Source organism: Arvicanthis niloticus, chromosome 9, assembly GCF_011762505.2.
Source record: "Arvicanthis niloticus isolate mArvNil1 chromosome 9, mArvNil1.pat.X, whole genome shotgun sequence".
Classification (NCBI taxonomy): domain Eukaryota; kingdom Metazoa; phylum Chordata; class Mammalia; order Rodentia; family Muridae; genus Arvicanthis; species Arvicanthis niloticus.
In genome coordinates this window covers 30,188,196-30,214,022 of record NC_047666.1, presented here as the reverse complement: position 1 = coordinate 30,214,022, position 25,827 = coordinate 30,188,196, and the positions used below count along the sequence as shown (strand labels likewise).

General features: G+C 49.7%; 2 protein-coding genes across 4 annotated transcripts in view; one reads left to right on the top strand and one right to left on the bottom strand.

The window, feature by feature from the left end:
- Cfap100 (cilia and flagella associated protein 100) lies at positions 1-22,034 on the top strand. Of its 2 annotated transcripts, none has more exons than XM_076940100.1 (17): positions 1-138; positions 972-1,077; positions 6,592-6,669; positions 8,088-8,188; positions 9,956-10,148; positions 11,724-11,791; positions 11,877-12,040; positions 12,293-12,373; positions 12,727-12,908; positions 13,354-13,392; positions 13,469-13,589; positions 16,112-16,160; positions 16,266-16,417; positions 18,700-18,835; positions 19,557-19,762; positions 20,321-20,414; positions 21,776-22,034. In XM_076940100.1, exons 2-17 carry the CDS (start codon positions 1,026-1,028, stop codon positions 21,887-21,889), a joined length of 1,830 nt encoding a protein of 609 aa, XP_076796215.1. In that variant the 5' UTR covers positions 1-138; positions 972-1,025; the 3' UTR covers positions 21,890-22,034. The 2 variants fall into 2 exon arrangements, with proteins under 2 accessions (XP_076796215.1, XP_076796214.1); XM_076940099.1 differs by having other exon boundaries at positions 13,351-13,392.
- A 245-nt stretch (positions 22,035-22,279) lies between these two features.
- Zxdc (ZXD family zinc finger C) overlaps positions 22,280-25,827 on the bottom strand; it is a 32,231-nt gene continuing 28,683 nt past the window's right edge. For both annotated transcript variants that reach the window (XM_034511604.2, XM_034511605.2), the window contains 2 exons: positions 24,836-24,937; positions 22,280-23,744 (listed from right to left, as the gene is read on the bottom strand). In XM_034511604.2, coding sequence (XP_034367495.1) covers positions 23,658-23,744; positions 24,836-24,937 — 189 coding nt within the window. In that variant the 3' untranslated portion in view covers positions 22,280-23,657. The remainder of the gene's footprint in view (positions 23,745-24,835; positions 24,938-25,827) is intronic.

Below are 25,827 nucleotides of genomic sequence, written 5' to 3'. Positions count from 1 at the left end.
CCCGGGCCCGCCTCCGAGCCTTTATGACATCACATCTCCTGTGAGAATAGTTGCCTTGGCGTCGCAAACGCAGTTCAGGACCAAAAGGCTCCAGAATTGCCGGCTGAGGCTTTGGAGCGAGCTGAGTGCACGCGGCTGGTGGGTGCTCGCTGGACTGGGCCGGGGGCGTGGTGGTGGGTTCCAGCGGGTGACTGTGGGGCTCGGGTCGGAGATCAAACACTCTATCTGGGCCCCTTGCAAGGCTTTGCGTCCTTCCTTGTTCTTTTACACTTTATTATGACAGGCCCAATTTAAGCCAGGTCTATCCCCTTGTTGCTGCATTCTTGCCCCAGGGTGAGATGTGGCAAGAGAAGCTGGGGTGTTAGGAGGCAGGATTCCCTGGTAGTGTCTTGGCCGAGGTAGGGATGGCTCAGATTGCAAGCAACCCTGGGCCCCACCCTCAGTCCTACTTCGTTGAGGTTTGGAACACTGGTTGAGCTTCTGCAAATAGAAAAACTCATTTCATTTTTGAAGGGAGCCTAGCATAGCATCAGGAGCTCTCCCAGGGGCACTAGAGGACTTGTTTTTATGCAGCTTGCATTCTGGGAGAAGTGTGCAAGAAAAGTCTTTTAAGAGGTAACCACTTGAGCTCATAAAGAAGAAAATGAAGGGTCCTTACATGCATCAGTGCAGGAAGGTCTCTCAGAGAGACATCTGAGTCCAGATTTAAAGGGAGACACCCCTACCCCCGCCCCTCCAACCTCACCTAGGTGAGTAGTTCCACAGAGGCCCCAGGCAGACCAAAGCTGGTGTGTTCTAAGAACAGGAAGATCCAGCCAGCCTTGCCCTGGAGGACAACAGTGGGTCACACCTGTTTTATAAAGGCAGTGTTAGTCCATGTAGTGGAAATGCAAGCTGCTGCCAGCCACTCAGGGTCAAAGAGGGCTGTGGGTTTGGGGGACCATCCTCTCAAGTACTGTGTCACTTCCCAGGTGAGAATCTCCTTCAGCTAAGGCCAAGCTTTGCACAGCGGTTGGTCCTCAGCCATGACGTCCAAGGCGCAATCCTCTAAGTTCTCTGTGAAAATGTTCGGAGACAGTAAGTACTGAGCTGGGTGGGGACTCCTAGAGGCCAAAAGGGACTCTGGGACAGTTAGGTGTGAACTCACTCAAAGGTTGAAGTAGTTCTAAATCAACACCATGCATGTTTTCCTTATGGCTACTATGATACAGAACCACCAAGGGCTGCATGGCTTAGCCAGTAGAAGCCTGTTACAGCTTTGGGCCATGAGGGGAAGGAGCTCAGGGTTTGTGGAGTCTGACCCAGGCGCCTCTGCCCTCTGGTGGGCACTTAGCATCCTGACTGCCCTTGGCTTTAAGGACACCCCCCCCCACACACACACACTTCTGTGTTTGCTCTTCCATAAAGTTCCTCCTGTGTGTGTGCTGTGCCCCAGTGTCCTTCTGGGCTTATGCTAGAATGTTCTCAGCTTTACTATACACATCTGCAATGGCCTTTATTTACAAGTAAGGCCACATTCTGAGGTGCTTGGGGATATGGACTTCAATGCATGAACTTGAAAACACACTGTAGACAGTGGTAGGTAGGGAGAGATGCCACCGTAGAAGCAAGCCTCTCTCTCTCCTTCTTTTCTGCTGTGGTGGCTAGGCTGAGCCTGGAGGAGGAGGGCTGGCTCATCCCAGGCCAAATGACATGCATGGTTGTTACTGTTCACACTGCGTGGCACTTAGGCTGTGAGGTGGACAGTGTTATCATCCCTGCATTGTCTGCTCCCTTCGGCTTTTAAATCAGAACCACCTCCTTTTTCTTTTTTTCTTCTAAGCTTTAAAAAGTGTTTTTTGGGCAAGTCCTCCATAGTCCAAACCTATTTGAAAGTCTACCCCCAACATCTCCTCGGACACCATGGTGAGGCTCAGAGTCATATCCAAGCAGAAATATGTGTCTGCAGCTTGTCTTTTCTTCCACACAATAAAAATGCCCTTCTGTACCCTGCCTTTCCCATGAGTCCACACACTGAGTATTACTGTGAATGGTGATACACACCTGTAATGTCAGCACTGGGGCAACCCAGCAAGAGGATTGTGAGTTTGAGGCTAGCCTGGGCTACATAATGAGAACCTGTTGTAAAAAGCTATATTTTAAAACAAAACTGAAGACATTTCATGCTTTCGAGCAGATTCCAAATCCCACAGCATGAATAGAATGTGCTTCATCACCAGTTGCCAACAATGGAGACTTTGTGTGATTTCAAAAAGTGAACTATTATATACATACTTACTCCCACAATGTTACTTACAGCCCCCACTCTCCCGTATTCATGTTCTCTATTTCTCTCCTTTAAAAACAAGGCTGCAAATAGATGATGTCACCTCTCAGCACAGAACTGTACATGGCTGAAGCAACTTAGGAAGGAATGGCTCTATTTTGCTCATAGTTCCATATAACAGTTCATGAGGGCAGGACTTTGGAGGCAGGAGCTGATGCAGAGGCCATGCAGGAGTGAGGATTGTTGGCTAACTCTCCATGGGACTGCTTTCTTATAGAACCCAAGAGGTAGCACCACACAAACGGGCTGGGCCCTTCCCTAACTGAGGAATAATTTTTAAAAGATGCCTTACAGCTGGATCTTATGGAGACATTTTCTCAATGGAGGCTCCCTTCTCTCTGATGTCTCTAGCTTGGGTTAAGTTGATACAAAACTAGTGAGTACACTAGCCCACAACTTAAGTCCAGTTAGAGATCTGGAAGTTACTGCTAAGCTGTGTGCCCTGCTGATGGTCATTGTGGTTCATAGGCATCAGAGCTGTGTAGGGCTATTGGTTGCTTTCCTCCCTTGGTGGCTTGCACCAATCTTTGATAGGGTAAACGACAAACTGTAAAGAATCCCATCCCCCAGTGAGCAAGGGACTCAAACTATATGCTGGCAGCCACCAAGTCTGTCACAAAAAAAAGAACTTAAAGTCAGAGTCCCAGGTGAGATGTCACTTCACATGCATTACGCCACTATCTTCTTCCATAAACAGGCATTTCATGTTGGTACTTGGAGTTGGGGAGAGGGCTTCATTTTGGACAAAAAGGTGGAGCTGGTTGGCACAGTCGGATGTGAGGCTGCTCTTGCATTTAACTGGTTAAGAATGTCTATGTTATGTGTCTTTTGCCACAATTTAAAGTCTTAAATCCATGGCTCTTTTACATGCACACCTAGAAAAAAAAAAAAAAAACCGAGCCCCTTGTGGAACGCTGGGAGTTTTTTTCAGTCTTTCACCATTTCTCAACTTAGCAATGTATTCTCTGGATCACCAGGCTTAGCACTATTGGCCTAGGTCCCTTTCTTTGCTACTGCCTTATTGACCTCAGCTCTGCTCTGCACACTCCAGCTCTCTGAGGACCAGTCAGTAGCTGAGGGCCTCCATACATAGCTCACCTGTCTGCTCAACCTCCTGAGCGCTCAGTCGCAGGAGCGCCCACTAGTGGCCAAGAAGAAGCTATGATTGGCACAACAACATGTAAACGAGGGACTGCCAAGCCGAGCAAAGGACAGTGGAAACGCCCCTCCACACCCCCTTTCTGGATTTAGGTACAAAGATGAGCTCTGTTCTGAGCTTGGTGTGTCAGTGCCAGAAGGCTGCAGCGGAGAGAGGGGGCCGGGGATGGGTGCTGGGCAGTGTGGACAGAGACCGCGGAAGACGGACGAAAGAAGCAGGGGAAAGGCTGAGACGCAACCCAGAGAAACTGCAGCCAGGCAACAAGAAGAACTCCTAGCAGCCGCCAAACATTAAAAGCTGGGGGTGGCAGCTGCAGCACATGAAGTCCTCATGTTACCTAGGCTGCATGCCTTGCCTGTGTCTTCTGCTCTTGTAGTGAAACTCGCAAAGAGCAAATGATCAGGAGGCTTCTAAGTCGATCAGTGGGGAAACCTTGCTTGGCCCGGTTAACCTTCCACCTATTGAAAGTGTAACTGCATTCCCTGGGGTGCTCTCTCCCAGTATGGCCAAGAGACTAATGGGACCAAAGACAGTTTTCCATTCAGAGAACACTGAGAGGCTCACAAAAATGCTTCATGGAGGGACCAGCAGTCTTACAGGGTCCTTCACCTACGCTGGGCGGTGCCAGAATGTTAGAAACAAAACTTCCATGCAGGGGCTACTCCTCCGAAGGACTGACAGAGCCCTGAAGCAGTGCTGACCCCTGGCCTGCTCTCATTCCATCCATCATGGAGGCTGGCTGCCTCATGTGGCATCAGGTCCTAAAGAGTCAGCTGTGTATGCTGCAGCATGTAGTCAAAGGAATTTTGGTGGAAAAGTAGGCACTGTGTGCATGCCTAGAATTTTGTTTTAAAAAATATTTACTTATTTCTATTACTTTTAAATGTTTGTCGCATGTGTGCAGGTGTCTGGGAAGGCCGGAAGAAAAGGATTTCCCTTATAGGTGGTGAAGAACAGCACTTATTCTTAACTCTCAAGCTATCTCTACAGAGCCCTTACAAATATTTTTATTAAAATTTTGAGGCTTTATGAGAATGTATTTTGATCATATCCACTCCAGCTTCTTCCCCTTAACTCCTCTCTGATCCATCCCTTCCCTCCTCCTCTCAAATTTAAGTACTTTTCAAAAGCATTTAAAAGATTTCCGTGGCCGGGCGGTGGTGGTGCACGCCTTTAATCCCAGCACTTGGGAGGCAGAGGCAGGCGGATTTCTGAGTTCGAGGCCAGCCTGGTCTACAGAGTGAGTTCCAGGACAGCCAAGGCCACACAGAGAAACCCTGTCTCAAAAAAACCTAAAAAAAAAAAAAAAAAAAAAAAAGATTTCCGTGTATGGGTGATTTGCCTGCATGTGTGTGCACACTTGTGCCTGGTGCCCTCAGAGGCCAGCAGAGGGCATCAGATCCCCTGAGACTGGAATCACAGATGGTTATTGTCCACCTATGGATGCTGGGAATGGAACCGGAGTTCTATGCAAGAGTAGCTGTGCTAACTGCTCGGCCAACTCACCAGTGAAAGGATAGAATGGACCATGACCAAGTTCTCAGCGCAAAGGAGATTAATTTGTCCCTCTGGTAAAAGAGTAAAGGGCAGGGAATAAGACACAAAAAGAGGAGACAGAGGACAAGGGAGAAAAGAAACAAGGGAGAGGGGGAAGGGATATTGCCTCAGAAGAACAGAGGACTGTCTCTGGAGAAAAAGGAGACAAGCATAGCCCATGGGCAAATGGCAGTTTATACAGAGAAAGGGGGGGCCCCCACATCAGGATGAGTTGATCGATTTTGATTGGATAGGTTTGGTCAGTATAGCATTTTGATGGCCAGACTTTGGTGGTCAGCCTCAAGTGGCCAAATAAGGGAGTAGACCTTGGAAGCTAGCTTTAGAAATGTAACCTAATGGTTTATCAAGGGAGAGGGAATGAGGGAAGGCAGAGGCATGCTTGCCATGCTCAGGCTTAGTAGAGCCCTTCATCTGCTGCTCATGTCTTTTAAACTAGAGATGTAGAAGTTATATTGGATACACTAGAGATGCCACACTTGGGAGGCTGAGCCAGGAGGATAATGGGCCTGCAGTCAGTATACACAGGGAGACACCCTCTCAAGGGGATGAAAATCTCTGTTGGGTAGGGGAAAGGGTGAAGATGTTTCTCACACCACCAAGGTTCAGAAGTCTGACTACCTGATTCTTTGACCATGTCTACCTTCCTTTTTCAACATAGAATCAAGAGTGGAAGTATAATTTTGACTCGATTTTGGCTCTGGTCTATTTGATTTTGATGTGTTTAGTTTTTAATACCTTGAAAATTTTATAATGGGCTAATTAAATTTTACTATCAGGGAAGCTTTCCACAGATTCTAGAAAACAGGATAATTCAGCAAGAGGGGGCTCTGGGGAACGAAGGGTGCCTGACTCCCTGACTTCCCAACTTCCCCACCCTTTGCCTGCAGTGAGACTGTAGTTTCACTAGTCCTGCAGGCCACCAGGCTTCAGGCTGAGCATTCTTGCTGGTCAGACAGGCTTGCTGGGCCTCCAGGGCTCTGCTCAGCCTCACCCTTCCACTCAGGCCTGACTTTCCCTATGTGAGGGCACTAGATACCACAGTCATCTCTGACTTAGCCCAAGGCTCAGCTCTGCTCTTTCTGGTTCCCCTGGCAGGGTACAGGATGCTGGCTGGAGTCCTGGTGGGCTTGGGAGGGGCCACAGGACTCTTCTCTGTGGGTGTTAGGTGACAAGGTTAGCAAACACTGACTGCAAGTGCCTCAAGTCGCCTAGAGGAAGATTTGGACCCACCCTGGAGACCAACCATGCCCTTCACTGTAGGTTCCTTGGCCACAGGACCGGATTAGCAGAACCCCTTTTTAGGTGGAAGGAGGTGGTGTTTCCCAAGGAATGAGCTTCTGACAGGAGTTGGGGATACTTGGCCTGCTTCTAAAGTATTTCCATGTTGCTTATGTCAGTATCCTCACCTCAAATACAGACCTGAAGGTTCATTGAGGTCGCTAAACTAGTGCCCTGTGAGTTGGAGCCTGCACCAGCCTTGCTGTGTGCTGGCAGCTCTCAGGGCAGACAGACAACGCCATTGCTGTGGCTCTCTCTTGTCTCTCACCAGGAGGCAGCCAGGACTTCATAAACAACAGCTCCTCTTCCTTCATTGAAGAAAAAAAGAAAGATTCAAAGAAAAACAAAGGTAGTTTCCTAAGCAGGGTAGGTGGAGGTGAAGCTTGGCCCCTCTCCTAGGGTGCTTCAGGCTGGCATCCAGGGTGTAGGGTGGCGGGGAGTGCTTCTCTTCCTGTTGGACAGAACTCAACAACCAGGAGGGTTGGTAGTGGGGATAATGAGTAGCGGGGAAATGAGTCAGGACTGAGCTCCAAAACTCTTAAGAAGGCATCTGGGTGACCAGGTTCTCCATCTTTGTCTCACCAGAATTTGCAAATACAAGATTGTCTGTGGTCACAGAGAGGCTGATATGCTCCATTGTGTTTTACTTAAGGCAGGAAGAAAGGAACCAAAAAAGACAAAAACTGTCAGCTCTAGTTTTCTGTTACTGTGATAAAACACCCCATAAAAAAAGCCACTTAGGAGAGAAAGGACTTAGTTTAGCTCACACCCCCAGGTCACAGTAAGGAGGCAGGAACTTAAGGCAGTCACCCAAGAGCAGAGAGAAATACATGCAAGCAAGCCTGGGGTTCAGCTCACCTCTACTCTTACACAGTCCGGGTCTCAACCCTAAGGAGTGGTGCTGCCCACGGTGGGCTGATGTCAAAACCAAGACAATCCCTCACAAACAGACCCAAAGGCCAACCTGACCTAGACAATACCTTCCAGCTGATTCTAGATTGTGTCCAGTTGATTAACCATCACACTACCCACTCAGCACCACAAGGAAGGGCCATCCCAGAAGCCCCACTCAACAGTCCTGGCTCACATTTAATTGACCACAACTCCACTTGGCCATGAGTACAGACACAGGATTTTAAAGCAGACCCATGGCTACTCTTTCTCTCTCCCAGGGCTCTCAAACAGCCTTTACCACACCAGGGCTCCCCTTGCTTTCCAGAGCTGTCATAGATTTTCATAGTTATTCCTAAGATTTCTGGGTTGCTGGATGGGCACCCCAGGGGACCCTCTGACTTCCTGGCCTCCCAGAGATCACAAAGATGTCCTCTAGTGAACACACTAGAATCTGGGTCAGTATAGAGGAGAAAGGTATGACCTGGGGTTTACACAGCAGACTAGCATGAACCCTGACTCGGAGCTCCCTGGATAGATTTCTTCCCGTCCCCCCGGGTCCTCCAGTTGGTTGGCCTGTATCCCACGTGTTCTAGCTGTAGAAAACTTGTTCAGTTCCATCACTTTGGGGCAGCAGGCTCTGGCTTTCCTTTTCTGTGGAAGGAACCTTACTGGGATTTCACAGCAGGACAGATGCTAGGAAGGAGCCCAGCTCTCCTAGATTAAACCACAGAGGAAAGTTTATGGGGCTTCAGGACCCAAGAGAAGACTTCAGGTGTGGCTGGATGGAAACATATTCACCAATGCTGTGTATTGTGTGCTGGGTAGAAAAGGCCCAGGGACCCCTGAGACACAGGCTGTTTTCTCCTTCTCCAGGGAATGTGACTATTTATGACCGTTCAACTAACCCTTTCCACATAGCAGGGGATGTGGACTACTTCTTGCTCAGAGAGCAGGAGCGGAATCAAGCTATTGCAGTAAGTGTCTGGACCTGGGGAAGCCCCTCCTTTCTGAGTAGTTTCCCTCCTCCCCGTTCCTATCTCAGGTAAATGTCCCCCTTCCCAACTTTCTCTCACTCCAGAACAATCATTGACCCACTTTCCCCGCAAGTATCTCTACGTCTTCCACTCTCCCCTGTGAGAACTGCCATTTCCAAACTCTCAGCATTCTTCTTGTCCTTCAAGGCCTGACTCAAATCCCACAGGTCCTCTCCTCTGGACCTCTCCCCTGCTTGGACTCCCACAGGACAGATTCACAGAATGCCCTTATCCCTGTCTCACCCGGTACCCCAGCTTGCTGCCTTTTGTTTTATCCACGTGACTAGGAGGCATGGCATCCCTGGATCCCACAGCCCCAGCTCAGAACAGCAGAACAAGCCCAGACAATGTGGTCTTTCTGCTACACCCCTCTTTTCTTCTGACCTGACCTGGCCGCTTGTGTCCCCTGACTCGGGGTCAGTATCTGTTGCTCTCAGGGTGGCAGGGTCCCATGCTAGAATCACATGGGGGTGAAAGACGTCCTTCAGCCTCTGCATTTGAAACTGGAACAGGCCTATGAGCCATGCCCAGCTCTAGAAGGAGAGGCTGTGAGCTTGAGCTTGGGGCTTTGAAAGAAGGCTCTCGGATGTCATGACACACTGAGAAGGGATGGAAAACCCACAGGCAGGCCTGTCTCTGGCCTTCACTTTGGCCCTTCTACTTCTTGGGATGCAGACTTGGGTATTTCTTCTATTTCCAAGCCTAGAATTACCTTGGGGGTACTCCCTTCTACAAAATGTCCATGGGCAATTCATTCTACCCTTTTACCCTTGAAAAATCTCTAATTTCCTCCTTACAGATGCCCAACCAGCACCCTCCCCACCCAGAGAGTCCCCATACATACATTCCTTACCCAGTGAGTCTCCAGTCTAAACCCTTCTTACCTTGTACCAGCAGACCTTCAGCTCCACCCTACCCCATGCAGTAGCCCAATACTCTCCACACCTGAGGGTACCATTTTACCATCATGCAGAGGGGTCAGTTGGGGACTTCAGGCTGGATTCAGCGTTTGCTGAGGTTCTTCAGGGCTCTCAGGCAGTGGTTGTGGGAGCTGGTGGGTCCCAGCAGAAAACCGTCTGCTGCTGAGAATCTTTCTGAATAAGGAGACTTCAGTGCAAAGCTCACCATACTAGACAGCACTTGGGCTTGAGAGCTGTTACAGTCAGTCTTCTTCCCCTGTCATCCTCGGATGGATCAAGATGATACCCTGTGGGCAGTACAGAGGTGCAGGGCAGTGAAGACAGAAGCCACCATTAAGCTTCCAGCCAAGTGACAAGACATCCTGCAGAGGGAACTGCCAGTCTTTTGGAAATAGGTTTAAGTTCCCCGAAACTTCGGTCAGGTTTAGCAAATCAAATGCTCAGTGCCAGTTAAAGGGGACTCTGGGTGAATGAACAGATCACCTCTTAGCTATGCTGGTACCATTTGTTATCTGGATGCACACTGAGCTAGCACTTGTGTTTGGTATGGCTGCCTTTCCTGGGACCCATCCTTAGTGGCCATTGTTCCATTCAACTCCAGAGGATGTGCATTAAGAGCTCATGGGTTCTCTAAGAGCACTAACAGAGTGCTCAACATGGTGTGTGTGTGTGTGTGTGTGTCCTCCCTATGTGTGGGCCCCTTCAGCCTCTGGCACTAGAATAGGGGCACTGGAGATATGCATCCAGTAGGAGTCCTGGTCCCACCGACCACCCGCCACCCCCACAGGAGCGTGAACAAAAGAAGATTTTGAGGGTGCACCAGAAGATGACCTATGCATCCAAGGTATTGGCCAAGCACACTAGCCTGCGCCGGGAGCTGCAGCTGGAAGAGGAGATGGAGCAGCAGCAGCTGAATGCTGAGGCTGAGGAGCTGCATGGCTTCCGAGACAATAATGATTGGAAGCTAGCCATGACCCGAGGTACAGCACCCCTACCTTGTGCAGGAGCAGGGTTGAGGGATGGTTAAGGAAGGCTGCCTCTGTGTCTGACACTGCAAACTTTGAAGAGCTCTGTCCTGATGTTCCAGGGCATGCTGATCACATGGGGACTCAATGGTGAAAAAGAGTAGAGGTTGGCTCAGCTCACAGAGGCTTGGGTCCCATCCATGCACTCAACAATTGGCCAGTCACAGTCAATGGGCAGTTTAACTATAGTGGGGAGACTGTATCTGGAACTTGCCTTCCAGTTCTTGGTCACATCATGGCATTTGATAGGTCATGGGTGGCACTGGACTTCTCTAACTTAACTTCACCAATCTCATGAATTGTGTGGTCTGTGTTAAGACACTGAACCAAGTATCTGTGAGCTGCTAGTTTATTGCTCAGCAGTTATCCCTGAGTTCTGAGCTTGCATTCATGGTACATGAGGGGACCACAGGGGCATTGTGATCATAAAACAGAACCCTTAACCTCTACCTTGATATCAAGCACTGAGCTCAATGTGGTTTGTGGGGGAGCTTTTGCTGTCCATTCCGCAGGCTGAGAAAGGCAAGTGGAGTGTCTGGCAGGGGATGTGGGAACCAGCAGAAGGCCATAAAATTCCTCACTGTCTTGACCTTGACTTTCATGGGGATCTAGTGTCTTTGAGGGGCAAGAGACATGAGGGGCAAAATCACCGATAGAGGCTGTGACAGGGTCTCTGGACTATAGACCAGAACTCTTGCTTCAAGCACATCAGGCCCCTCTCCCAGAAAGAGGAGCCTAGGGACTGAGCAGAAACCAGTTTTGGATTCTCTAAAGTCAAGATCACATACAGCTTCCTCGTGCAATATGCAGAGGACATGGCTTTGGCCAACAGTGATCTCTGCCCAGGGGAGGCTGTCTAGCTGTCCACCTCATTGGGCTGAAATAATAACCACAGACTTAGCTACTACTCAACCTAAAGTAACCTCATAGAGAGCACATAGCAGCCATTTATTTCCTGTGCCCCAAGGGCCGGGACAGTCTTACTAAGTCTAGTTGGGCGAGGGTTGCCGAGAGTCTTATTCCAAGTTGAGAAGATGATACAGTAAGAGAGAAACAAGTCAGATAGACACCTACCATGTAAGAGCCTAGCAGTCATCTCTTAGCATTCCAGGAGACATCATCCTGGAGCCATCTTGGTATCAGAACCCACAGGGATGCTGAAAGTTGTGTTTATGCTCCCCTGTGCTAAGTCATCCATAGGTCTATTCATGATGGGCTCAGTATACATTTATGTAAACAATTGTTTGTAGTGACAGGGAATTCTGCCACTATATCTGTAGGGCAAATATGATTCTTTTCCATATATTTCTGATCTGTTGGTTGAAACCAAGGCTATAGCCCCTGCAGATGTGGTGTGTTGGCTATGTGCTGGGGGAGCCTTTTCTCCATTTTTTACAGTCCTTCTACCAACACTATAACACCCTGGGTGGGCAGCAGGATACCAGCCTCCTCTGTGGACCATCTTGGGTGCCGAATTCCAGCTTGGGATCCAGCCTCTCTCCTCTCCTCTCCTTCTGGGTCTTGTTGCAGAAAAGAAGAAAGAGCGTGAAACACTGAATGACTACATGCAGAAGAAGCGAAGCATGTTTCTCCTCCAGGTGGGAATGGCTACATCCAGGCTAGGGCCTATAGCTTGGTTCTGGCCTAGCCAGGTGTCCTCATGCCTGCTCTGCTGGCCCACAGTATGCCCTGGCAATGAAGCGCAATGAAATCCAGCGGCTGGAAATGCTGGCGACCCGGGAGGAGAACAGGCTGGAGAGGGCTGAGAAGTTCCTGGAGAAGGACGCGTCCTTGTTTGACGAGTTCCTCAGGGAGAATGACCGCAACTCAGTGCAGGCCATGAGACTGTGAGCCTACAGGCCCTGAGGCCTTGCATATGCAAACCCATTGCCTGGGCCAGGTCCAGTCCAGTCTTAGCTGGACCTGGAACCCTGAGCCCTAGCCAGGCCCTGATCTCAATCTATGATCATGGCCCCTGGATATCCCTCACCCCACCAGCTCCCCACTTGGCCTGTGCCCAAAGCTAAGGCCATGGCTTCTTCAATTTCTGATTGGTCTTTAATGATCCATGATTGGCCTCCTGGTTCCCCCTCCTACAGGGCTGAGAAAGAGACCAAGATCAAGACGGAAAAGATCGTTGAGATCCGGGAACTCACAGCCCAGATCACGAGCATCAAAAGGTAGAGTATGGGGGCACTGTTCCCTGTTACTTTACTGAAGCCAAGGGCCACTTAGGACCACAAAGGCCTTTCAGGGACTCAACCCTGTGGGAGGCTGTGTCCTGTCTTCTGGGTGGTGCTGAAACTGACACTTAGTGACTTCCCTGAGGCCACACCCCAGGACACAGGAGCACTGTGGCTCAGGTTGAGAGCAGCAGGAGAGACCCCATGGATGAGGACCCTGAAGGTCACAGAAGGGTCACAACTCTAGAAGTTCCACTGTTTTGGTCCCTGTAGGGCAGACTCCCTTCCCAGCCCAGCTAGGACTTGGTGGTGGACACCACCTAACTTCCTGCGTCCCTCCTTGGGCCTAGCGAAATCTCCAAATTTGAAGACACTTTGAAACATTACAAGGTCTACAAGCAGTTCCTGTACACGTTGTCACCCAAAGAGTGGTTGGATGAGCAGCAGGAGAAGCGCTTGGCTCTCAAAAGGACCAAAGACTCTACAGACATCACCAAGAGCAGCAGCATGGCCACCTTATTAGGGGACAAAGGTGGGACAAAGATAAGGGTGTCCTAAGGGTGGGCTCTGATACAGGTGCAGAAAGCCTGCACCCAACTCAAAGGGACCCTGTACGCATGGGGCCCCATCCAGTCCTTTCATGGCTGGCTCCACACATGGAAATGCCCATTTTGAACCAGGAGCTCAGTTCGGGACTTTCCACGTGAGCTTTCCAGCCAAACCAAGGGCTCTCCTCTCAAGCATCTCCTTCCCTGTCTTCCTCCTGGGCTGAGAGCCTGAGTTGCCAAGAGATTCCAAAATCAACCATGGAGGCTGTGACAGGGTCTCTGGATAGCAGGACAGAATTCCTACTTTAAGCACACCAGACCCTTCTCTCAGAAAGAGGATCCCAGGGACCAGGCAGAAAACCACAGTTCTGGGTCCTCTAAAATTAAGATCCAGCAGTGGTCATGTGGGTTCTCTTTTGTTCCCAGTAGGATCTGGCATTAAGAGCAAGACAGCCCTCCTATGGAAAGGTATGACTTCCCCAGCCTGAAGGGGACTCACACCTTATGCCAGGGGCATATATAAACCTTCTTGTTCCCCTGCCAGAGGCTCACGGCTTGAAGAAGGTCTCAAAGATTGGACGGTCAGGAAAGGCTCTATCCTCCAGCACTCAGAGCCTCCCGCAGGTCACCCAGACCAGCCTGCACAGCGAGCTGGACTCCAGACTGTGAGTGGCCTTGAGGGGCTGAGGGAAGCAAAGGCCACAGCCAGACTGGCAGGGACACAGGGGAGGGTGAGGAGAGGGAAGCCAGCTGAGATCATTCCACAGAGCTGCCTCAGGTGCCTGATTCTGGCCCTGGGGTGACTTGGGGTAGTCAGTAGCCCCAGTGTGACAGCACAATAAAGGGGAATGGTTGGGCCAGAGGGGTTGTTCCCCCCACTCCCACCCCCATGGAAGGCATGTGTCAAAGGCAGCTTTCTCTTGTCTGTAGGCTATTCTGGGAGGGTCCACAAGGCTCTAGATGTCAGAGGCCCAGAATATTGGGAAAAGCTAGAGTCACTGAAGGCCCAAGTGGTATCTGTGTGTTTCAGTGACATTTTCTTGATGACAAATCCCTGTCTCTTGGCCCTGGGTGGTCTGGTTAGTTGGCTCCATGTCAGTCTTCTGTTAGCTCTTTACACACCCTGGTGGTGTCCTGACACCACCTTTTGATATTGTCTTTTAAGAGGAATTTTAATGTCATGTTATCTTCCTTTCCACATATGGTGGGTGCATCTCACTCTCTTCTTAAGGAACCTCTGCCAGCCCTGAAGTAGTCTACTTTTGTGCTGCAAGTTTTCAGTGTATTGGTGTAGATGAGGGCATATGGGCATGAGAAATTGGCTTGCTTATGCCAGTACCAATCTTCCTAGGTCCCATCCTCTGCCTGTCCCTGCTCTAGCCACACTCCCCCCCACCCCTTCCTTAGTTCTGCACACTGCATTTCCTTTCCTGATGCCTGTGCACAGTGTACCCTCAGCTGCTCAACTCCCCAGTTTATGCTTTTGTGGGGCCGTGGGAAACCCCAGCTTCACTTGCTTGCAAGCACCCTTTCTTGCACATGGTGGTCTTGTCATGGAGACAGATTAGCTACCATCAGTGTCATGAATGTGTGATGATTGGCTAGGGGCCTGGTACAGAGGCTCCAAGAGATCAGAGTACAATGCCAGCTACCTACCAAGGTGACTTCAGCCCTGAACTCTGTGTTGGGAGAGCTGAAGATACAGGTCCTGGTCACACTGGCCTGGCTTTGAACCCTGATCCCTCTTTCTATCACCAAGGACAGTGCTTCCACCTTTAACCTTTCACCTGATAAATTCATAGTACTTAGAGTATATAGTTTGTAAACTAGGCACACAGACCAAACACCCACTGATCAGGAATCATAAGGGAATTTAAAGAACCTCTTTGGTACACATACACTATTACTATGAAAAGAAAAGTCAAATTTGTGTATGGGATAGGTGTGCTTGTTTATATTACATAAATAATTAAATCTTGGTGGGATAGTTGATACTGCCCGAGGCAGAGCATCTTCAATGTTTTTCAGCTGATCACTTTTTGAATTTAGAATCCTCAATGCTGAGAACACCATTTGACATTATGATATAATACGGGCATGCTTAGGGACAACCCGAAGGCATAATCTGGTGCATGCTGAGGAATGATGCTGAGGTGCTGTGTGGTGTGACAGCATGTGCAGTGCACATGTGTTCAGAACCGAATCTGCTGTGAATTCACAAACAGCTCACATTATTTTACTTGTAGTTAAATTCTGGTCACTGCATGTTAGAAGACCTTCCACTGCTGCCCAGTTTTTCCTATTTTTCACACTTGGCTACATACACACAGCTTAGAAAGCTGGACTCTAGGGACCAGGCTGCTGCACACAATCGGATGGGTTGTGAGCTTCACAAGGCCGCAACTGAGAAGGCCATATCCCTTTGGAGAGCAGATTCAAGGCAGTGGGGCTTGGCAGACTCCTGGAGTACCTTGAGCAGGTGGCTGAGCTGAGCTACCTCCAAGTTCCTCGTCTATCACACAGGCCCCAGAAGGTGCAGTGGTGACACTGGCAACTTTCTCTGCTCCTGCAGTTCTGTGCACCAGTATATCTCCATTTCTAGCTCTGATTCCTGGTCATCTGGCAGAGCCCAGCCAGAGTGGGTGGGTGGGAGCCACTGAGAAGGGCTGGGAAGCATCTGGAGGTGGGCTCCACACAGTGTTGAGGCCATGCAGCCTCTCTGCAACCCTGTGAGCTGTCTCAGGACAGGCCCTGTCTTGTATGGTGCTGCTTGGAATACGATGAGAAGAGATTGGTATGCTCAATGGCTGTAGATTGGGCAGATCCCCAGATCCAATCCAGATGGCCACAGGGGGGGGTCACTCAGAAAATGAATGCTAAGTAGGGAGGTAGCCGGGAAGTGAGGGTAGGAACAAAGACTGTGCACCTAGAGAGTAATGGTTGAGAGATCAGGGCAGAGTAACCTAGTAGATCAAGGGAAGTCACTCTTACTCTAACTGGAGACTGCTCACTGAAGTTTGAATGTCCCTTGGCTGTGGGACCGTGATGGGGGCTGGTGCTACATCTGGGCAATATGGGGTAAGGGAGGGGCAGGGAACATGCTCCATCCACATCTTTGGTCCTATACCCCCTTACCACTTGTTGCCTAGACTGGTCCAGAAGCTCTGACCCCATTGTCTATCCTTAGGTCAAGCTCCACGTTTCCATCACAAGACGACACTGACAGCGATGGGGAGGTCTGTGGCTGGGCTCTCTCCCTACTTGCTCCCCACCCCATCAAGCACCCTGTACTGCCCCATCAGGCCCTGTCCTGTACAGCACCGTCTGCCTACCCCTCATAGGAGCTGGCACTGTACTTCACTGAGCCCCAGCAGCTCTTAGACGTCTTCACAAAGCTAGAGGAACAGAACTTGTCGCTGATTCAGAACACGCAGGAGATGGAGGAGACCTTGGATGAACTGAATGTCACTCTGAAAAACACCCAGATCCGCATGTAGGTCCCTGCTGCCCTCTTGCCACTCCTGCCCCATTGCGCTACCAGCTGTCTTCCTTGTTTAGGGTCTGGGTGGATGCAGGGCCTTGGATCCATCTGCACTCAGAAGGCAGCAGCGACGACCTCTTATTCAGCCCCTTTGCCAGTATTCAGGCCCTGGGAAGCCAGCTCTGCCATATGGAGGGTCCCGAGGCAGGCATGGCTTACAAGGGGCTAGAAGCTGGTCTTCAAGACACTTCAGCCATGGGAAAGTATTAGTGGTTCTCATATAACACCACTAGCCCCCAGGCTGTAAGGGTGAAAAGAGCTGCCTTGCTGGAGACATGGAACATCTGGGAGGGCACCAAGCAGCAGAGGGTGAAGAAGCAGGTGAGGGGAAGGGTACAAGGCCACTTGACAGACTGGAGCCAGACTGGAATGGATGAGGCCTTGAGAGAACAGGTCTGTCAAAATCTCTCTAGCACAGCAAGGGACCAGAGATCTAGAAAGATCCTAGTGAAATCCAAGGCCCTAAGTGTAGCTAGCTATGCAGCAGGGGAAGGCTGGACATGGGCCCACTCCTACCTGGAACCCACCAGTCACTCATAGACCATAATCCCTGCTGCAAGGTGTGGCTATGAGACATCCCATCCCAGTCTCAGCTGTTGGCCCAGCCAGAGTCCAAGGGAGCTGAGTAGGAAAGGTGGAGTCAGGGTACTGGGGTGGGGTTATTAAGGGCCCATCTATCAAGTCCCTAAATTCTGAGCAACTTTTCTTGAATGGGCAAAGGCCTGCCCATGAGAGCTTATGCTGAATGGCAGCAGACAGCAGACAGGCCCCCACAGTGACTTATAGGAAGTGCACATGCTAGGAAGAAGACAAGGTGAGTGATGTGAGGGACAGGTGACAGACAGCTGGTGAGAGGAAGCAGTGTATGGCCCAGTACTCTGTTGGGGAACAGGAAGTAGTAGCCTGCCACCCAGAGCCTGGGAAAGCAGCTAAGGCAACAAACGCAGTCAGGGCATAGGTCCGAGACTTAAATGTCCAGCTAGGGAGCCACACTCTTCATAACTCATCTTATTGGACCAGCGTGGCTGCCTCCACAATGAAGTGAAACTTCCAGCTGCTAGGCAGAACTGTTTTCTGGAAACCTGGCAAGGGCTGGAGGCACAAGATAGTCTGTAGAAAGACTAGGAGCCTCTTAGAGTCTCAGAGGTATCTGCTCTCCCCTAACAGAGCCACCCATGTTCCCAACAGCACATGGGTGACAGGCAGGAGCAATCTCTGGAACACACATCGCCTTTTTTCAGAGAAGCAAAACAAAACAACAGCAGCTGCAGCAGCAACAACAAAACCAACCCCCCCCAAAAAAAACCAACATCAAAAAAACCAACCCCCCAAAAAAACCCATAAAAATAAAAAATCCTAAAAATAAAATAAAATAAAATAAAATAAAATAAAATAAAATAAAAAAACAGAAAACAACTTGTGAGAAAGAGAAAGCAATAGATCATAATTTAGCAAAAGAGCCTTAGATCCAGCTAGGATAACAGATAAATTCTACAGAAAATTTAAGGGTTTAAGAGGATGGTTCAGTCAGTAAAGTGCTTGCCTTGCAAGAAGGAGGACCTGTGTTTGATTCCCAGCTGGGAATAGTGGTATGCATTTCTAACTACCGTTTTGGGAAAGAAGGCACAGGGGATCCCTAGGGCTTGCTGGCTAGCAAGCCTAGCTCACTTACAAGCACTAGACAGTGAGAGACCCTGTCTCAAAATACACGCAAGCAGCACACAATCACACATTTAAGGGAGAAATGATGACACTCTTCAGTCATCTCCAGAGGACAGAAGAGGAAGGAATACTCTTTGCCTCACAGTGAGACCAGCCTGTAGCCCTAATGCCAAACCAGGCACAGACAGCCCAGAAGAGAAAAGTCTGGGACAGGGTGTCTCATTACTGTAGGCATAAAGACCTCAAGTGGAATCCCAACAGTGGGTAAAGACACATGGATCACAAATTAGGAATAGAAGGAAATTTTAATTTGGTAAACATCACAAGATCCTACGAGATCCTACCAGCTAATACTGTTAGTTAAGGGCAAAAGACTACATAGTGGCTTTTCTATTGACATCTGGAGCAAAAGGTAGGTATCTCCTCTTTCTTTACTGCCCTGTAATTCCACCCCGGTTGGCAGATCCTCAACTTTTCTAGGCCTGTAACCTCAGGACAGGACAGGGCTCTTTGCCTAATAGGTCATGCCTAGTGGGAACCCTGGGTGCTGAGGGAACTGTCCAATCTTGCAGGGACAAGGAGGTCAGCCTTCTGAAGCAGTGGATTACCACCATGATGATATCAATCTCCAAGGAGGAGGAGTCAGCTGCAGAACTGGAGCTTAAAGCCCGAGTCTTCCACTTCGGGGAGTATCAGGGTGATCAGCAGGTAAAGACAAGGTTGTCTTAGGGCAGAGGCCAGGCCCTGCACCCCAGACCCTGCCCACTTCCTAGGTTCTGGGTGCTTGGTGTGGCATATACCCAGGGCTGTCTTTTTACCCCTTAGCTGCCTGCACTGCCTCCCAGACTCTCAGCAATAGAGACCAGGTCCTGGTCAGGAGCTTAGCACACACACACGCAGAAATCTCATTCGCTCAGTAAAGTTTTGGTCCTTTCCAGTCCTGCCCAGTGCCTTGTGTGACAGTCCCAGGCCGGGGGCCTGGCTTTTGGCTAGCCAAGAGCTACTGGGCACTGGCTGTGGCTAGGCCTGACTTTGTGCCTGCTATTTATTAGTAGTTACTCAATACCCACTCAGCAGTTGTTACCTGCTTTCTGAATGTCAGAACAGGCTCTGAAATGCATGTATGTATCTACCCAGGACTTCACAGAATGTGGTCCTGTGGGGAGTTGGGACCAGTGCATGGCTCCCTGGAACACAAGATTGGGCCTCAGTGGGTTTGCTAAGGAAGCTGGGGGAGGGACTGGGATATGAGGTAAGTCAGAAGCCTGATCATACCTGGCTAAGGAAAGCAGGTATCATTGCTCCACCCCATTCTGTGTCTATACTGTGGCTGTTCCATCCTGGATGTCAAGCCTTAAAGGCTGCTGTAAGCTATCATGTGAGGGTGATCAGGGACCTGCTGCCATGTCACACTGCCGATTGTACCCAGGACAAGATGTTGGAGAGCCTGAACCACAAGGTGCTGGATGTGTACCGGAATTGTGTGGGTATACAGCAGGAGGCTAACCTGGGCACAGTGCAGATGCTGACTGTGGTAGAGCACCAGCTGGACGAGCTGCTGGAGAATCTGGAGCGAGTGCCTCAGGTCAAGATTGAGCAGGCTGAGAAGGTCAAGGAGAGAGAGCGGCGCATGAGGTCAGCCACTGTGCTCAACTTTCTGTGGCTGCAGGCTTGGCTATGTGCAGGGTGATCTATCTAGTCAGTGTCCACCATTATGACTCTCCTGCCCAGAGACGGGCTCAGAACTCTATCATGAGGCTGAGGGCTCTCTGCCTGGTCATCCACTTATATGTGGGGGTCCCTGGACACAACCATTTGTCAAGTCTGTCTGTCTCTCTCCTAAGGTTGGGGCAACCTCTTCTGGGGCCCTGGCACCTGCTCTAAGGCTAATGTCCTAGTTGGATGCTAGGTTGTAGGTCTGTGAGCACAAGAATGAAAACACAGATGTGGATCCAGGAACATATGCTTTCTTGGGTCCGTGGTCTAAACCTTAGGTCACCCTCATGGCCAGCATAACATTTACATAGCCCTGCTTGCCTTCTCCCTAAGCCTTGGCCACTTGCCCAGGACTGACAGGAATGGCAGAGGGGACATTTTCACATGTGAGAGGGCATGGGCTAACTTGAAGTCTGAGTGGGAAAATCAGAGATCCTCCCAGGCCCTGGTCCTCATAAGCTCACCTCTTGTCCCCAGGATTCGTGAAGAGAAGGCCAAGATGCAGAAGCAGTTGCAGGAGGAACGTCTGCAGCGGGCTCGAGCCAGGGCCCAGGCTAAAATAAAGAAGAAGGTAAGGGGTGGTGCCAGGGTCACTGTAGGGTGTACCTCTCAGGCTCTCCAGCCCGAGCTCTAAGGCCTCTCTGCAGGCAAAATATTCTGCTGAAGAAACAGACAGCTGCTTGCAGTGCCAAACTGAAGTGGAGAAGTCTCCAAAGTCAGGCACTTCTAGTGTCCCTGCCACAGGGACTGTCCTCCTCCCCAGGATCAACCTCCCAGATGTGCTACACCCTTGCCAGGTGCAGATGCTCAGCTCACTTAAGTCACACCACCATCCAGTCTCTCTCAGGGTCCTGCTGCTCTCTCTGTCCACCCCTCAGATAGACCTGGGGCCAAGCCCTGTTGCAAGGCCTGTGTCTTCTGGGCCTCAAGCCCTCACCCCACAGAAAATGGACTGTGGCAGCCTTGTGTCTTCTAAATGTGTCAGCACAAAGTCTGGTCCGGGAAGCAGACCTTGAGCCAAGCATAGCCTCCTGAGAAGCAGGAGCTGGCTGGCATTTATAAAACATGGCTGCCAGGCCATTACTTTGGAAAGATGAACACTATTAATATTAAGATGCTACTAAACATTCCAGTGCTTAGTTCAGAAAGAGAGCCGACACATACTTCCCTTCAGAAGATGTAGCTCAATAGGAGAAAGACTTGTAGGCCGTGTTGAAGACAGATGGCCAGGAGAGCATTAGACAAATAGTACAATATATGGAGGTCTAAACGTAACAGGGCCTTCTTAGTAGAGAGGAGCTTCATTAAGAGAAGGGGTTGTGGGGTAGAGGGGATGAGGGAGAGCACACACTGCCATGAGAAGGATGGCAGGGCAGAGGAGCCTCTTCAGAGCAACTTTCAGAGAACCTTCCCAAGCAAATCCAAGAACAAAGGTAATAGCCAAGTAAGTTCTGCGGGCAGGGTAGGGGCTGGCAGCAAGTCTCACATTACATGATTTAGTCCAGCATAGTGTATGTGACAAAGGCATGGAAAAACTTGGACTGGTTAGGACCAACAGTCCAGGTCTATTGGACACAGCACAGACAGCTCAACTCTGTCCAAGAGAGAGCTGTAAGGTACGGGATTGGGCTTTTAAAGAGTGATCACTGACTTTTTTGAGGCCAACCTGTTGTCACGCTGCAGGGTCTCCTGTGCAAGCCCTGAGCTAGGAAATGCTTTAGCTCTTGCCCCTCACAAGGTATGCTCCATGGAGCTTGCATGGTATCTGCTGGTCTGGTCTACATTCTAGGTCCCTTTAGTTAGTACCACCCTTGAGTGGCTGGCCTGCATGGCTAGATTTGCTGGCCTCTTCCTGCACCTTACGGCAGGGGACACAGGGAGCATGGCATGTACATGGCTAGTACAGGCTTACCACATTTATTTCCTCTGCAGAGAGGCCGGAAATTGGTATGCCGTTCCCATCCGCCAGTCATCAAAGTAAAGGAGGTGCATGAACAGACGATGATAGACAAGGACAAGGAGGAGATGCTCTTCTTCTTCACTTAGCAGCAGAGCTGGCTGAGGGCTCAGGAAGAAGTCAGCAGTAAGTGCAGACAGGGACTGTAAGCCTGAGGGGTCCTTCACTCCATCTCATACTTTCCTGTCAGCCTCCTAACTCACAGCAAATAAAATCATGTCTCTTGGGAGTCTGCATGGCCTGCTGAAGAAGCCTCTTGGAACCCCTTTTGTCCTTTCATCTAAAGCATGTGCTTGAGGGATCAACACTATGCTGATTCTCATCACAAACAGCTGCTTGGAGAGAAGTCTAAAACCTGTTCCTGAGGAGGGCAGGATGGTGCTGGCCCTTGGAGACAAACGAACCAGTAGCCAGCTGCGAAGAAGTGGGAAGAATCTCAACACCATGCATAGTACCTTGAATGAAACCAGAGCAAAAGCTTTGGCATGTAACACACAAACACGTTTATTCATTTGTACTAAGGACTGGGCCTGTGGCAGCAGGAAGCTCCAGTGCTCAGAGCAGGACAGCCCATCCTGTCACTTGTAGACACACGCTGGAGGCTGTGGGAGAAAGAAACTTCTTTGTGGGGTGGGGTCTTGAGGCAGGTGACAGTGGTTCCAAGCTGCCTATTGAGTGTGTAAGGGGGTGCTGATTACAGGTAGGCAAGTTCAACCCCTAAACTTTGGCCTGTGATGCAGGAGAGACATGTGGAAAGGAGTCTTCTCAAGTAGGATTTGTAATCCGTTTGTAGGGAGCAGCACCCAGGTAGACAGCACCACAGAGCCATCTAGAGAAGACTCAGGCCCAATCTCAGAGCTCTTCCTAAATCCAAGAAACAAAGCAACTCAGATGGGACAGAACGAAAACAGTCTCTGAATAAGCACACACTCCAAAAGCCCAAGAAAAATGTATTTCTGAGTGACCCTGTATCCTGTCCTGACTAACAAATATGTGCAAGGCAACCAACTGTCTCCTCAGGGAAGACTGAATCACTCTGTGAAAACACACAAGGCCACATAATATGCTTATCTCCAACCTCAATCATAAAACAAGCCTATTGTTCCAGCCCTAACATATACATACAGCATTCAGACCTCACTGTGGAGACTGCTGACAAGTTATTATTTACTATAAATCCCAGAAACAGAATTTAGAAAGATGACTTTAAAAGCTGGAACTCTTCATTCCCAAACTATGAGCACACTGTCAGTCTAGGAAGAGGTTTTATTAGCAGGCCACTGGGGGCGACAAGCCAGCCAATCACCTTTCAGACTAGCTGCCCTGTCAGAGCTCAGCCTGACTTTGGCTTCACCATACAATGTAGTGAAACCAACACACCCAGCAAAAACATCCACGCAGGTGAGAAGCCGTCTGTCATACAAGCTCTCAGAAAAGAACCAAATTTCTAGATGCGTCAGACAAAATACTAACACACTACAACTCCGTATAGAGACATGCCTGAGTAAGGAGCCATGCTCTCTACCCTCTTCCGGCAAGGATCTTTTAATGTAAAAGGTGCTACCCACCTCAGGCTCAAGGGGACCTGGAAAGGGTTGGAATGCACACACACATACAGCGGCATGGGCAGGGTGCCTATCTCACAGAGGGCAACCTGTGGAGGCAGTTTCAAAGAGTATAGCCCAAACTGGCTCTTGCTAGAGCAGACTCAAAGTACTTTCAATATGTGTACCCCAAAGTCTCAAAGAACCAGGCTGGAGTGCTGAGAAAGTCAGATGAGTCTCTCTGCCCACCCCACAGCCAGCTGAGGTCCTGAAGCACAGCCTGGAATGCAGTCTTCATTTGCTCAGACTGCTGTCACTGCAGGTCCCGCAGGTTGATAGTACTTCCTGGTACCTGTGCAGTCTCCAGACCAGCAAAACCTCCAGGTGCTGGAAGCACCTCCTGTAAAACCAAGCAGAAAAGTAAGAGGACAAGAAGAGAAGAGGAAGGCACAGCAGAGATGTGGCCCACATCTTATGTTCCTTCAAAGAACAATGTGACAGATGTGGTGGCATAAGCTTTTGATCCCAGCATGAAGAAGGCAGAGACAGGCCAGCCAGTGTAGGCTACAAAGTGGCACCCCATCTTTAAAAAGCAAGGAAGGAGGAAAGAAATGAAAAGAACTAAAAGAAATGATATTTTTCCAGATATTTTTCTCCAGGTTTACTGATGGTTCCATACATGTTCAAGCACCCATGTACTTTTCTGTAAAAAACAGCTCTTCCTTTCTCACACCAAGGCATGCAGCAGGCAGCCTGCCCAGGGAGATGGTCATGGCTGTATACCCATCATTCTCTTGCTGGAATCCACTGCTCCTGCTTTGGCACTGTAGACTCCATGCTGCAGTGGGCCAGTCTCAGGTCTCTAGTAGTTTGTATCTCCACTTCCTCCCTCCCTGCCTCTTGCTCTCTTCCCACTACCCTGTATCTTTTTCTCCCCATATCTTTTGGTTTTTAGAGACAGGTCCTCGCTATGTGGGCAAGTGGCCTCAAATTCGCAGCCTTGGTCTGGGTTACTGGGTGCCAACTATGTCTATGACATCTGGCTCAGACTCCCTTTCTTTAGGAAGTTTTCTGAGGGCTTAAACAGTGGAACAGACATTTCTGAGGTAGGCTGGCAGTCTGACACATGACTTTCACCACCTAGATCTGCACTGGTGACTACTGACTCAGCTGACCTACTCACCCACACAGCTACTGAGCTCATCTAGGTGGAGCTCATTCATCGAGAACTTAGAACCAGACAGTGCAGTAGTTCCAGGCACACTAGGTCTCATCTGGCATACAAGCATACACTGCAGTGTGAAGCAAGCCTTATTTGAAGCTGTGACCCTGACTACCTTTTCAAAGAATTGTAAAGTGGCTGGTGTGACCATCAACCCAATGGGCCTCCTGGGCAGGTCTGTGGCAGCTGCTAACCATGCCATAGCCTCCTGACATGGGAAACCTGGGAAGTGTTCTACTGAGAAGAGCAAGAACTATAGGCATCCAGACCTGGAGGACGTAGACAGGCAGATCCACGGTGAAGTAGGGGTGGAAGGCAGAGCGCTGTGGGCTGAGGGCCAGCGGTAAGCCTCCTTCACCAGAGAGGTCATCCTGGGGAGGCAACATCAAGAATTACTACACACTGGTAACCAGAAAGCAGGAGCAATGGCCCCTCCATCTCTCACTTTGAGCCCAGTCCAAGGTTCAGTTTAGTCTGGAACCTTCTGTTGCCTGGCTCCCCTATGCTTATTATTTCATTACTCAAACATTGTGCCTAGTCCCAACAGCTCCTCTCCTCCTACGATATCCTAGATTCCACATAAGCCTGAGTACCTTCTCAAGCTCTCTGTTCCTGGCTTACCCATGGGCCAAATAGAGATCTAAAAGCAGACAGCAACTGGGAATGAGGAGGCTACCAGGTCCCCATAAGCCAATCAGGAAAGATTGGTCTTGTCTTCTCAAGTGTGTACTCAGTTACAGCTGCCTATTACCCCAAACTGAGCACCCTTTGCTCTGGCACCCCATCCACTACCTTAAGGACCTTCTAAGTACTACTGTTTCCATCTCATGACAACAGAACTGAAGCTGGGGGATAAGGCCACTTGCCTAAGACAACACTAGTTGTCAAGGGACAGGTGAAAGCGTCATACCCAGGTAAATGCTCTTTCCAGTGGGTCTTTCTGCCTGTGATGGCAGCTTTCCTATCGTCTTTTCACAGTCAAGTCTTAGTCCTGGAGTGATCTCTGCAAGCTGACCTGCACACTGCACTGTGCTCCTTCAGGGTAGGCCTTCCACTCCTTTTCACTGTTCCTATTTCTAGGGAATTCTTTATTCTTTCTCTCTTCCACAGTCCCATGCTGTTCTACCACTGGGTCAAACTAGGATGGAGGAACATGATTTGCAGCTCCTTTCTATACACAAGCCTGAATCTCTGCCCTCCAAACTCTCACATGCATCTTTTTTTTTTTTTTTTTTTTTTTTTTTGCTTGCTCTAGAACCCT

What these genes read in the sequence shown, in the direction of transcription:
- Cfap100 (XM_076940099.1), top strand. Translation starts at nt 1,026, where the DNA reads ATGACGTCCAAGGCGCAATCCTCTAAGTTCTCTGTGAAAATGTTCGGA. An exon ending in GACAGCCCTCCTATGGAAAG is followed by an intron (nt 13,393 to 13,468) that starts GTATGACTTCCC and finishes TTCCCCTGCCAG; the next exon opens with AGGCTCACGGCTTGAAGAAG. An exon ending in AGTATCAGGGTGATCAGCAG is followed by an intron (nt 18,836 to 19,556) that starts GTAAAGACAAGG and finishes GATTGTACCCAG; the next exon opens with GACAAGATGTTGGAGAGCCT.